Raw genomic sequence first — 13,268 nt, 5'->3', positions numbered from 1 at the left:
AGTTAAGGTCATCAGGGAAGTTTTCTCTGATGCTCTGAAATTTGAACAGAGCCTTGTGGTGGAAAATTCTAGTGCTCACCCATATCTAGTGGTAGTAGGCAGAATAATGGCCTCCAAAGGTGTCCACACTCTAATCCTTGGAACCAGTGACTATGTTACCTTATATGCCAAAATGTACTTTACAGATATGATTAAGGTTAAGGTCCTTGAGATGGAGAGATCATTCTAGATTATCTGGGTGGGCTCCATCTAATCACATTGGCCTTTAAAAGCAGAGAAACTTTCCAGGCTGTGAGGAGAAAAAGATGTGAGGACAGAAGAAGAGGCAGGAGACAAATTTTTTTTTAAAAAAAAAAGAGAGGAAGAAGAAGAAGGAGGAGGAGGAGAAGGAGGAGAAAAAGAAGAGGCAGGAGAAATTTGAAGTGTGAAAAGGACTCGACTTACCATTATTGGCTTTGAAGTTAGAGGAAGGGGCCATGAACCAAGGAATGCAAGTGGCCTCTAGGAGCAGGGAATGGAAAGGAAACATTCTTCCCTAGAGGTTCCAGAAGGAATGCAGCTTTGCTGACACCTTGATTTCAGCCCAGTAAAATCCATGTTGGGCTTTGGACCTCCAGAATTGTCAGAGAATAAATCTGTGTTGTTTTAGCAGCTGAATTTGTGTTACTTTGTTATGGCAGCAATAGAAAACTAATACACTGGTTCTTCTCTCTTTCTGGGCATATAGGAGAATTCTGCTTTCCTGCCTTTGTGCAACTGTAATCCTGACTAATGAGCTGTGAGTGGAAGGGCTAGAGTCGTTCCTGGGCCAAAGCATCTATTTCTTGTGTGGGACCATTCAATACCCTCTGTCTGTCTGTCTGTCTGTCTGTCTCTCTCCCCCCTCCCCAGTGATCAAGGATACCATGGGTTGCAGCTGGTGCAGTGACAAGACGGTGGTTGCCTCTGAGCCTGGGTGCTTCAGTGACTGTGTGGAAAATCGCCCCTTGCTGACTTGCGTGGGACAGGGACATGAGAAAGAAATCAACTCTCATTGTGTCAAGCCAACAGGGCTAGCCTAACCTGACTAATGGAAGTCCTTAATGGTGTACGGGAACTAGCTTGCTGCTCTACAAGGCAGTGTGTCCCAGGAAGAGAGAAGGGCAAGTGCAAAGGCCCTGAAGCAGAGTGTTCTTGGTTTTTAAAGGAACAGGAAGGAGACCAGTGTAGCTGCAGAGGGGTGAATGAGGGAGAGTTGTAAGAGGTGAGGTCAGGTATGGGGTGGGAGTGGATCAAGTAAGGCTTTGTAGGGCAGGGCAAAGACTTCGGATCTTATTCTGAGAAAGATGGGAAGACAATCAAGAGTTTTGAGCATAGTAACAGCACGGTCTGACTTAGGTTTGAAATCATTATCCTAGCTTTTGTGTGAAGAAGACTCTAAGAGGGTAGTGGGGAGACCAGTATGGAGACTACCTGTAATCCGGGCAAAGAGTGGTGATGGCTTGGCTCAAGGTGGTAGCAGTGGAAATGGTAAAAAAAATGGCCGAATTATGAACATATTTAGTATGTGTAACTGAAGAAACCTCAGGTAGAGTTGGAGTTGGGACAGGCCTGTAGGGGGAGCTCTCGGATCCTGCCAGGAGACCTCAATTAACAGGAGAGAAGTAAACCTACATCTGTGATAGGAAGGTACCTCTAGGCTACTATCAGAAGGAAGAAGAAAACTTCTCTCCATCCAGGGCAGCTCAGCCAGTCAGACTGTAGCAGGCCAACCAATGCGAAACCTCCATACTTTGGACTCCCAGTTTCCTCCAATGGACTCTTTGGTTATTACGGCCCCCCCAACTCTCCTCTTTTCCCTATAAAAGCATGTTCCCCTTGCTTGTTCTCTGTATTTGCTTATGGTCACCCATCTTTGCATATCGCTGATTGTGATTTCTCTGCTAGTCCCTAATAAACTCAGTTTTGTTCGTAAAAAAGCTAGCTAATATATTTTTTTTAATAAATTTATTTATTTTATTCATTTATTTTTGGCAGCATTGGGTCTTCAATGTGTGCAGGCTTTCTCTAGTTGCAGCAAGAGGGGGCTACTCTTCGTTGTGGTGCGTGTGCTTCTCATTGCGTTGGCTTCTCTTGTTGCAGAGCACGGGCTCTAGGCACGCGCGGACTTCAGTAGTTGTGGCACGAGGGCTCAGTAGTCGTGGCTCGCGGGCTCTAGAGCACAGGCTCAGTAGTTGTGGCGCCCGGGCTCCGCGGCTTGTGGGATCTTCCCGGACCAGGGCTCAAACCCGTGTCCCCTGCATTGGCAGGCGGATTCTTAACCACTGCACCACCAGGGAAGTCCCTGGCCAATATATTATTAAAGTTGTAAGTAGATGTGAGGGTGAAGTAGTGGGGTAAGTGCCCAATTGAACTGATTTTAAGAAAGGATGGAAAGAGCAAGATAAGGAATCTAGAACTTTTCTGAAACACAGAACTCTTCTTAGAAAACCCCTTAAAGACTCCTAACTCCTGCTTCAGAGATGCCCGCACCCAGGTCCCAGTTGGAAGCCAAAGGCAAGCCTCCCCATATATAGGATAGTATTGGTAGCCTGGGGGTCAAATAGTCACCTCCTGAAGGCTATTTCCTGCCTTTCTTAGTCTCCTCAGGAGCATACCCAGAACATTGGCGGGAGGGTCTGTTCTCTCTGCCTAGCACCCAATGACAGCATGGCCCAGCCTGACTCCCCACTGGCTAAGAGGCCTGCTTTTCTCTCAGGGAAAGAATAGGTTGCTCTCTAGGCCCCAGTGGACCTTAAGTCATATCACTTTGTCTGAGATTCCTTCAAAGTACTAGCTCACTTTCTCTCCTACCAAGGTCACCCAAATTTGAAATTTTTTTGTTGATTGTGGGGGCAGAGGCCAGGGTGACAAGGAAGATCATAGGCCTCGACGGCCTTCCATTCCATAGTACTTAAGCTTCCTGCCTTTTTAACCCCATCCCTCTGGCCTGTAGGTACCCAGCTGTTGGGTGGAATCGAATTCTGCCTAGCACCAAGTGACGTCACACCACTCTGTGGCTCCCAATTGGCTATTCCCTCAGGCAGGGGTTTAGGCTGTGCTTCAAGACCAGGTGAACCCATGAGAACCCTGTTCAGATAGTCACTCAAAGTTCCATTATTCTTTTCTCAGAGACCATCCTGGGGCCATCAGAAACCAAGTGTTTCTCAATCTGGAACTTTCTGGAAATCTGACACTGCTGTGCTTTCCTCAGTTGTATTTCCCGCCTTTTCTAGCCACCCTCCCCTCCCACCGGCTTTAACCAATCGTCAGGCAACATAAATCCGACTAGCACCCAGTGACGTCATATCAGCTCTTTCATTGGATTGGCTATTGTGTCAGAGAGCTGTAGCCATATTCGGCTCCACAGATTTCCTCGTGGCCTTCTTCATTTGCCCCTCAGATACCCTCCCAGCACAGGTCAGGGGTCTGTAGCCGACTTTCCCCAAGAGTTGAGACTTTATTGAGGGGACTAGCTGCGTAGGTCACAGGCCGAGTGTCCTAGCCAGAGACCAAGAGCTTTGCCGCCTTTATTTAAAAGTCCCTCATGCCTCCTCGGTGCTGGCGCATGCAAGTGACGTCAGGGGCTCCGCAGCGTCTGATTGGCTTGCTGAGGGACGCACCGTCGAGGTAGAAGACTCCTCTCGCGGTTGCTTCCAGCTCCTTCCTTGGAGTTCGAGGCCGCCCGACTCCGGCTCTAGATCCTGGGTTCGGGGCTCGGTGTCGAAGGCCGCAGGCCGTGGCAGCCTCCGGCGCGCTCCTCCTGCTGCAGCCGTCGCAGCGGCCGGGCCCAGCGCGGCCTCCAGGGCAGCGCGAGGCCGTGGCGGTCGAGGACGAGGCGCGCGGGGTCGGAGCCGGCGGCCGCGCTGCCCAGCAGCAGGTAGTGGGTGGCGGGCCGCAGGCGCAAGCAGCCACAGGCCAGGTCGGCGCGGGGCACCCAGGCGTCCTGGCCGCCGCGGTGCACAGGCCGCGCCGGCTGCTTGTATACAGACAGGACGCGCACGGCCAGCCGCTGCCACGCCGGGCCTGCCGCCTCGGACGCCAGCACCTGCGCGCGGAGCACTGCGGGGAGGGGAGATGTCAGGCCTGGGCGGTGGGGAGCCTCTGGGTCCCGTGGGGTCAGTCCTGGTGGGGAGGGGCCCGGGACCCGAGAGTGGGCTTCCGGGATCGCATCAGTAGGGAGAGACCTTGAACCTTTGAGGGTGAGAGGTCTGGGGGTTTGGTCGTGTGCTGTGAGGAGTGAGATCTTTCTGGGGAGATGGGTCAAAGCAAGGAGGGCGGGGCTTATGGAGCGAGAGGTTGGGTCACAGGATTGTGATTGGGAAGGCGGGGGTGGGGGTCCCTCTGGAGAGGAGGCCAGACAGGGCGAGGAACCCAGGGGCCCACCAGGAATATGCCAGATGGGGCGCTTTGGGGGTCATATTAGAAGCAGCGGGTACAGGGATTACTTAAAAGGTTAGAGGTCCCAGGAGGACCCTGCAGTGGGTGGGGCTGGGAACAAGGCCCAAGAGGCAAGTCCAGGTCTCTAATGCCAAGGGGTCAGAAGGTGTTAGGAGCAGACAGAGCCCTTGGAAAACAGGGGTATTGCCACGGGAGGGATCTGCATTTAGGATTAATTTGTGGGCCAGAAGGAGATCAGTCCTTGGAAGCTGAGGGTCGAGGTCATACTAGTGGTGATTCAGAGACGTGTCCTCTCTGAGGGGGTGAGGTGAGACGTGTTGGGAGCAGGACTCTGGCAGACAAGCTGGGTTTTTGGGGCAGAAGGTCCCTGTGGGAGGTGGGGGGAGAAGCCTCCACCTTTGAAGTTCAAGGACACTAGTGGCCAGATGCTGAGCCTCAGGGAGGAGAGGTCTGGGATCCTATACCATTGAGGGAAGTAACTGGGACTGGGCGGAACTGATTGTCCAAGAGAGCCTGCGGCCACAGGCCCTGGGGTCGGGGGCTGGTGTGGATTGGTGGATTATGGAACGGTGGGGTGAGTCTGTGGGAGTGGGGCTCCGATATCTCAGACCCTGATAGGAGGCAGAGGGTCCGAGACAGACAAGACGGTGCAAGGGTCCCTTCCATTCAACCAGTTCCCCGTTCTCCTTCCATCCTCAGGAGGCCACCTCCCTCCCTCAGAGATGTCAGGCTGAAGGAGATCGTGAAACTCTGCAAGGCCAATAACATGGGGAGAGAGGAGACCTAGGAAGGTAGGGAGCAGCCCCTCCCCACTGCCCCTTCTGCCCATTGTCTGCTGTCCTGTTAGGTTCTAGATCAGGAAAGGCCCTGTAGAGTCCAACACCCCTTCCCATTTAAGCTGAGGAAACTGAAGGCCAGAGAAGGGGGTGGCTTGCAGCAGATCGGAACCCCTGTGCCGCTGCTGGCCTTTTCCTCCCCAGCACTCACCGTAGTCCTGCTGGCAGTACCTCCGAAGGCTCATGTGGACCCTGGTGTCCGAGATATTGCAGTAGTTTTGACACTGAGGGTCTGGGGAGGGTCAGGCTGTCTGCAGTGGGCTCCTGAGGCCTGGACTGCAGCGTTCTGCCCCTGCCCATCCCCTGCATTTCATCTTGACGGACGGCTGGGGTGCCTGAACCCTTGGGGACTGGGCTCGGTGGAGCACCCCTGGATCCCCACCTGGCGGCCCCGTCAGCCCATCCCTGATCCCTCTTGCTGCCAGGGGTTTCTAGGCCAGCCTGCCTTACCTGAGCTGTAAGCATGAGCGGTTGTAGCAAGGGTGGTGGTTGCCTCTGGAATTCCTGTGAAAGAGCAGAGGAGAGACAGGGCCTTAGTGCCTCCCATCCGCAGCCCGCTCCCCCCGAGGAAGCCAGGCATCCAGACCCCAAATGTCTATTCCCCTGAGGCCCAAGAGTGGAAGCACACTTTGCCTTTCTCCCCCAGGACCTGGAGTCCTGGTCCCTAGCCACTTTCTTAAGACTCAGAAGTCCAGGTCCCCAGCCCCTTCCTCCCTCAGACCCAGGAATCCAGGCTCCCACCCTCTTCGTCCCCAAGATGGAGGAGACTGGACTTTCAGTCTTCACCTCCCTAAGGACTCAGAGTCCGGCCTCCACTCTCTAGCTTCCGTCTCCTACGGACCAGGTCCTCACGGCACCTGCCCCCTGGAGATCTGGGATGTCTCCTTCCCACCCCACTTCAGACTTGGGCCCTGTCCCTCAGGACTCACGCTGGCAGGGCATCCTGGGGGAGCGGCTCTGCTGGTAGCCGGGACCACAGCGGCTGCATGTCAGGCCAGTGACCCCTAACTTGCAGGAGCACTGCCCACTGGTCTGGTTGCAGGTACCACCTGTCGCCCCGATAGGATGGCACTGGCAGGCTACACGAGGAGAGGAGCTGGGGATGTGGGGTGCAGGCTCCCAGCCTCTTCCTCCCCAAGGACTGAGGAGACTGGAATTCCCTGGCCACTCCTCCCTCAGACCCAGGATCCAGGCCCCCGGCCCCTGCCCCCTCAGACCCCGGATCCAGACCCCCCAGCCCCTCCCTGCTCAGACCCAGGATCCAGGCCCCCGGCCCTTCCCCCCTCAGACCTGCCTGCCTCCTTTCCCTGTAGGCTGGGCTTCAGGCTGCACTCACCCCTGCAGGCCTTGCGGCTGTTGATGGGCTGGCTAGGGTCCCTCCAGAACCCCGGCTGGCAGTAGTGGCAGTGCCGCCCGGCTGTGTGGTGGCGGCACCGCTCACAAACACCCCCACTCCGGCCGCCCGACAGCCTGAACAGCTCAGAGTTGAACCTACAGCGTCGCGCGTGCTGGTTGCAGGAACAGGCTAGGAACAGGATGGAGTGAGGGCACATCAGGCCCGGCTTTCTGTTCCCCTTTCCCAGCTTTCTCCCCACTGCCCTCAGGAAAGAGACTGCCTGGGGGTCCCTGGGTAAGTGTGGGTCCTAGAAGCTCTTCATTGTCATCTTTAAAATGGGTGCACTGGACTGGAGCTGGGTGAGCCCGAGAGGACTGATGAATATGCTGGATGTCTGTGTGAAACCAGGGGGTGTAAAGAAGAGTGGCGGCTCTGGGCCTAGGCTGTGGAATCAGACCCCCGCGTGTAAGTGTCTCACTGTTTCCGTGGGCAAGTGACGACTCGTTTCTGTAGCTCAGTCTCCTTTGGTGTAAAATGGCATTTATAGTGTCTACTTCATGATGTTTAAATGCAACCACCTACGTAAAAAGTGCTTACTTAACTCAGTACCTGACACAGAGCATGCCCTTGCCCATTTAGCACATCCACGTGCCAGGTGCCATGTGCTGAGTGCTTGGCATGTTTCCTTCTCACAGCAGCTCTGTGAGACTGGGGCTGTCATCATCCCCATTTTACAGATGTGAACACTGAGGCAGAGAGGCGAGGTCACCTGCCCAAAGAAACGCAGCTGAGGGGTGGTCAGAGGCAGGATTGGAACCCAGGCTCACTCCAGTGCTTCTCACACAGCTCACATGAGGACCACTTACCATGTACATTTTGCTGGGGAGTGTTGATCAGATTTTCAAAAGCAGTGGCTCTCAAACCTTACCGCTTATCCAGATTATGGAGGAAATGTTTAAAAAGAGCAACACAGATTCCAGGGCCCAACCCGGGGCTTCTGTGGGTCCAGGAGCCTGTATGTCTAGCAAGCATCCCAAAGTGAGATGCTGATGCAGGGGGTTCATGGACCACTCTTTGGAGAGATGTAAGGAGTTTTTGACTCCCAAGAGGTTTGAGAGGCCTGGACTGGCAGGTCCTGAGGGCCCCAAGGAGTAGCGGGAAGGTCAGGGAGCTGAGACAGCTGTGTGTTCTTGGGAAAATGACTCCCCCTCTCTGAGCCTCAGTTTCCTCCCATCCAGTGGGGATCTCAGTTCCTCTCTCAAGGGTTTTTATAGGCATTAGGGATGGCAGCGCTCTTGAGATTATCAGTCAGTAGAGTTGGGCTTTGGATTCTTTCTGACCTGAGAGTGATCACTTCACCTCACTCCCCACTAGAAAACTTGGATTGGGGGAAGGGTTCAGGCCACTGTGTCTGTAAAGCCCACAGCTCCGCCACAGGAGTTAGTTTCATCCTGTCTGCCCAGACCGTCCTCCATCACAACACTGTTGGTCTGTTACCCAGGTTCGGAGGGTCGGCTGCCCAGCTCAGCCTGAGGGGATGTGATCCACAGAGGGGCAGCCTCCCCAGCTCCCAGGCCCTGTCCTCCCCCAGGACGGACCCCACCCCACGCTCAGGCCACGTGTTTCTCCCCTCCCTCACTCCCCTGTAGGGGCATCAGGTCTTACTGGTAGGAATGGGCCAACTGGACAGAGGCCTGGGATGATGAGAACAGCGGGTCAAAGGGGACCCAAGTGTGATGAGGACAGAGTGGGGAGCTGAGGATAGCTGGGATGGTCTGTAAGTTAGTCCACGTGACATTGCAGTAAGACGTAGAGGGGGAGACGGGTAAAGGATGTGCGAGGTGGAGAGAGAGGGAGGTCCAGGAGCGAGAGAATGGTGTGTGTGTGTGTGTGTGTGTGTGTGTGTGTGTGTGTGTGTGTGTGTGGTGTGTATCTATCCATGGAGTGGAGTTAGCAGGGCCATGTAACACACTCAGACCCTCTAGCAAGGCTGCAGGCTGGAGGTGGGATGAGGAGGGCTGTCTCTGAGGAGAGCCGCTGGAGGGATGGGGAAGGGCCCAGACTCAGGAGGCCAGTCTGGAAACCCCGAGGATGGGGGAGGGCATTGAGCGGGGCCTGGGGAGCTCTGGTCCAGCTGGAAGGCCGGTGGATGGCCCAGCCTCTCGGAAGACTTCTCTGAGTCCAGTCCCAGCACTGCCCCTTGCTGACAGTGAGACGTAGGGCAAGTGACACGTCCCCTTGGGCCTCACCCTCCTCGTCTGGGCAATGGTAACATTGGCGGAATCAGATAACTCTTCCTCCGTGCCAGGTCCTGTATCAGGCTTTATTCTAAGGACTTTATGTATTTTAATGTATTGAATTTTCACTACAGCCTGTAAAGGAAGGGCTGTTACCATCTTCACATTACAGGTGAGCCAATGGAGGCAAAGAGAGGTTTGGTCATTTGTTGGGGGTCACACAGCCAGGAAGCAGAGAAGCTGGGATTTGAGCCCAGGCAGTCTGGCTGGCTGCTGAGGCCATGCCTGTGTCTGCTGCCCGAGAACATCTAGTGTGACAGCACATAAAGGTGGCTGGCAAGGACAAGCTAAGACCCTTGGGCTTATCCTCCTGAGCTCAGATTCCAGCCCTGCCACTTTCCGGCTGCATGTCCTTGCGCAAGGGACTTCCCAGCCCTAGCCTCAGTCTCCTCATCTGCAAAATGGGCCTGATGCAATACCTGCCCTGCACATAGTAGTTGCTGGATAAATATGTGTCTAATGAATAAATCCTTACCCCCTGTGGTTGATTTGATGATTCCGAAAATGTCCAGTTGCCCTGTTTTCCTACAACCACTCAGTAAATACCACCTGAGCACCTGCACCAAGCCAGGCCCTGGGCTGGGAGCTCAGGAAATGTTATCCATATCACCATCACCATGATCAAGTGTCGGGGAGACGCTGGAGCCCCCTAATGGGCATGTAAGCAGCTGGAAGTCTGGGGGCGGCACTGGTGGTGGGGAGGGAGTGGGCGGAAGCGAAGAGGGGGCCTAGCTGGAGGACAGTACGGGGAGAAGCAAGGAGCGTGCAGCGCTGGGGAGGGGGAGAACATCCTGCCCCTCAGGGAGAAGGGCCCAGCTGCTGGAGCCGTGGGCCAGCTGGCGGGTCAGGGTGGGCCCAGGACTCACGCAAGCAAGGGTGAGGGTGCCGGGGCGTGGCAGGCCGCCAGGGCCAGTCGCGGTGGGATGGGCGGCAGCTCTCACACCCTGGGCCGGTGGTGTGGTGGCGGCAGCGGCAGCGGGGCGGCCGGTCACGGGCAGCACAGCGGGCTGCGTGGCCATGGCACTGGCAGCGGCCTCTCACTCCTGCTGCTGCCAGCCCTGCCTGGCCCCCGAGCTCCACACGGAGGTGACTGGCCACCACCCTGGCCTTAGGGCCCAGTGGGGCTCGGAAGGTCACCGTCTCGGGGCCTCCCAAGGCCCCCGGCCAGGCGGGTCTGCGCCCCAGTGATCTCCAGGGCCCTCCGGTGGCCCAGGCGGCAGACAGGACCAGGGCTGGGGGTCCCGGGGTGCAGAAGCGCAGGCTGACGGACGTCAGGAGGAAGGGGCCACCCAGAGCCAGGGTCAGACTGCCATTGCAGGTGGCCCGGGGGCCGAGATCCGCCCCCGGGGAGGGGATGCAGGCCTGGGGACAGGAGGCAGCCATGGCGGCCAGCTGGGTCACTGGTGGGAGGCAGAAGCGGGGGCGGCCCCCTGGATGGTAGCATGGGTCTGCGCTGGCCTGGCTCAGGAGGAGCAGGAGGGCAAAGGTCACTGGCATGGTTCTGGCAGAGGCAAGTACCTGGAGAGGAGAGGAGTGGCTGCGCTGGGGGCCGCAGGCCGCCCTCGGGGGTCAGCCTCCACCCCACTCCCCAGGCTCCCTGAGGAAGCCTGGCATTCCACCCCCAGCCCTGCCCCAGACCCCTCCCGGCTGCTTCTGAGCGAGGAAAATAGTTCCATCTGGGGAGAATTACTGTTTACATAACCCAAAGGGGAAAGAACGCAAGCAAAATCGAGAATTTTGCCTGAACTAATCCGTAGCTTAACACCCCAGAGCTATCCGTCAGTGTCGAGGGGCAGGGGGCCCTGGGGAGAGGGCAGGGAGGGGGGACAGATGGGGAAACCCAAAGAGGGGGCAAGGGGGAGAAAGGAGGAGCCGGGTGGGCAGGGGAGGGGGAGTTAGAGACAGATGAAGACTTAGTGACAAAGAAATAGAGAAAGGGACGGATAGAGGCACAGACGGCAAAGACAGAGTGGCGGGGGGTGGGGGAGGTAGGGGGGTGGGGGGGAGAGGCAAGTGAAGGGCAAGGGCCAGGCAGGGAGAAGGGACTACGAGGAGAGAGGATGGACACCAGGAGAGACCAGGAGGCAACCAGAGTCCACAGGGTGGGGGGGACCGGGTCCCAGGGAGCCTGGGGGCTGAGACAGACAGACAGGTGGGCAGGGGGGCTCAGAGACACCTGTGGAGCAGGAGGAGTCCAGCAGGCCTGACCTGGGGGGAGGCGGAAGGGGGACGGGGGAGGCCGGGGGTGCTGGGCCAGGGGAGCCGAAGCAGGAGGCCGGGCCCATGGGGATTGGGGATCAGAGTGGAGGCCCTTTCCCACGTGGGGCCCTAACCTTGTTCTCCACGCCCAGGGCACGGAGGGGGATTATCACCAAACAACCCAAACAACCAGGCCTCCCTGCCACCCACCCCTAGCCTCCACCCGCCCTTAACCCTTTCTCACCCAGGTTCAAAGCCCCAAGAGCTGTGCTCAGGGACCCGATGGGGACCGGGATGCCTGGGGGCTGGAAGCCTGGGCTGGGAAGGCAGACCCCTGGTTTCCCCTTGGGACTCGTGATGGGAGGACCCTGTGCTTGCATTTCTGATAACCTCTGCCCACCCCACCCTCCACTGCCCTCCTAGGCCTCAGGGTCCGGGAATCAGAGCCCCCGCATTCCCCTCCAGTCCTAAGGTCCCCAGAGCAGAAGGGGAAACAGATGTCGGGGGTGGCGGGTACTAAGGGAGGAGAGAGGGAGACAGGGCAGGGCCAGATGCTAGGGCGTCCGCGGGGACCAGAAGTCCAGAGCCGGGGGTGGCAGGATCGAGGATGGACCCGGAGCGGAAATGCGCGCCCACCCCCCCACCCCCCCCAGGCTGGCAGCCCCTAATGAGCCCACTCGGGTCTGGGGGCCTTGGAGCCCTTCTGGGCCCCACTGTCCAGGCCCCTGGCTCTGAATCTGGACCCGGGTTTGTGCCCCAGCTGGGAGTCGAAGAGGTAGCAGTGGATGCGGGTGGGTCCCGTCCTCCCAGCCTGATTTCACAGCCCGCAGCGTTCCTACCGCATCGCCCGGTGCGGAGACCGCCTCCCCCGCCGCAGACGACGGGCGTGGCCCTCCGCGCCTCCCGAGGAGGAGCCTGGCGCCATTTTGAGCTTTTGCGCCGGGCATTTGCCCCAGTCCCCCGGCACCGGCCTTAAGGGGCTCACCCCATCTCCCACCTCCTCTCTTGCCTGGGCGGTTCACGGGGTACCGCTTTCTGGCCCTTAGTACCCCGGGCAACTGGGCTGAGTGCCACGGTGTTCCTGGGGGATCCAGACGCCACCGCCTGCCACTGGGGAGCCCAGATGTCCGGCCCCCAGTCCCTGCCCCTTCTGGAGACTGTAGCCCACCCTGGCCCCCACTTTAAGGAGCAGAGTCTAGCGGGTACCCACCAGGTCCAGGGTCAGGCCTCTTGCCTGGGCAGTGTGGGGTTCCACCTGGGACCCAGGCCCCTTTCCCCGGCTTCTTTTGCACACACCCCACCCTTCACCCCTGTCGTCGTCCAAACCTGTGCCCTGGAGGAGACTGTCCCCTGCAGTTAGCTGCTCACGGTCCTTCCCTCCCGCAGGAGCTTGGCGGCCAGCGTGGGCGCTCGGGAGTGAGTGCAGAGTGGCTGTTCTCAGCCCCCCGGGCTAGTAGGGGTTCTGGGCGGGAGCGCAGAGCAGAGCCTACGAATCCAGCACCACCCCGCCCCAGCCCCCTCGCCAAGGCAGCCACGCTCTCCCCGCAGGGACCCCTGGCAGCCACGCCACCCGGCACTGTGTGGGACATGAGCCCCGTTGCCCCCCCGGGGCCCGCAGCTGGACAGCCCGGAGCAGGCTGGCCCAGAAGGCTCAAGGCAGGTAGGAGGGGACGGCGGCCAGATGGCTTTCCGGGGTCTGGGGTCCGTGCTCCGCTCACAGCCCGCCCCTGCCCCGCTGCTCCTCGGTGCCTGCAGGCTCGGGCTCAGCCCCGGCACGTGGTGGCTGTGATCAGGAAGGGGCTGGCCTGCTGGGGAGGGCGGCGCTGGCAGGGCCGCTGACGCTGAGGCGGGACGTGGGCCTCTGGCTGTGTGACCCCAAGCCAGCCCCTCCTGCCCTCTGGAACCTTCTGTCAGCTGTGGGTCAACTGAGCATGAAGGTCAGTCGCTTTCAAGCCCTAAAAAAATCAGTGCTCTTTGAAGGGTCACACCACCCACCCGGAAACCCAAAGACTTGGGCTGCTTTCTAAGGTGGTGGGGAAGGAGGAGGGGGAGATACGAATGCCTGGGACCTTGGTGGTTCTAGCGGCTGGAGGGAGAAATCAGGGACCCCCGGGGGGACTGAGCTCAAAGCGGCTCCCTCCATGGCCAGTTTACTGTGAGGCCTCAACACTTCACTCATGA

At 58.2% G+C, this 13,268-nt stretch overlaps 1 protein-coding gene across 2 annotated transcripts; it reads right to left on the bottom strand.

The window, feature by feature from the left end:
* Positions 1–767: 767 nt before the first annotated feature.
* On the bottom strand, positions 768–12,552 carry NTN5 (netrin 5). 2 transcript variants are annotated; one of them, XM_082437395.1, is made up of 7 exons: positions 11,927–12,352; positions 9,755–10,406; positions 6,592–6,780; positions 6,185–6,334; positions 5,706–5,759; positions 5,407–5,487; positions 768–4,080 (listed from the first exon to the last, which is right to left on the bottom strand). In XM_082437395.1, the coding sequence occupies exons 1-7, from the start codon at positions 12,032–12,034 to the stop codon at positions 3,716–3,718; spliced, it is 1,599 nt and encodes a 532-aa protein (XP_082293521.1). In that variant the 5' UTR covers positions 12,035–12,352; the 3' UTR covers positions 768–3,715. The 2 variants fall into 2 exon arrangements, with proteins under 2 accessions (XP_082293521.1, XP_082293522.1); XM_082437396.1 differs by lacking the exon at positions 11,927–12,352 and adding an exon at positions 12,414–12,552 and having other exon boundaries at positions 2,282–4,080.
* Positions 12,553–13,268: the final 716 nt, after the last annotated feature.

This window comes from Balaenoptera physalus (genome assembly GCF_965194825.1).
Source record: "Balaenoptera physalus genome assembly, chromosome: 19".
Lineage (NCBI taxonomy): Eukaryota > Metazoa > Chordata > Mammalia > Artiodactyla > Balaenopteridae > Balaenoptera > Balaenoptera physalus.
This window is presented reverse-complemented; position numbering and strand designations above follow the sequence as displayed.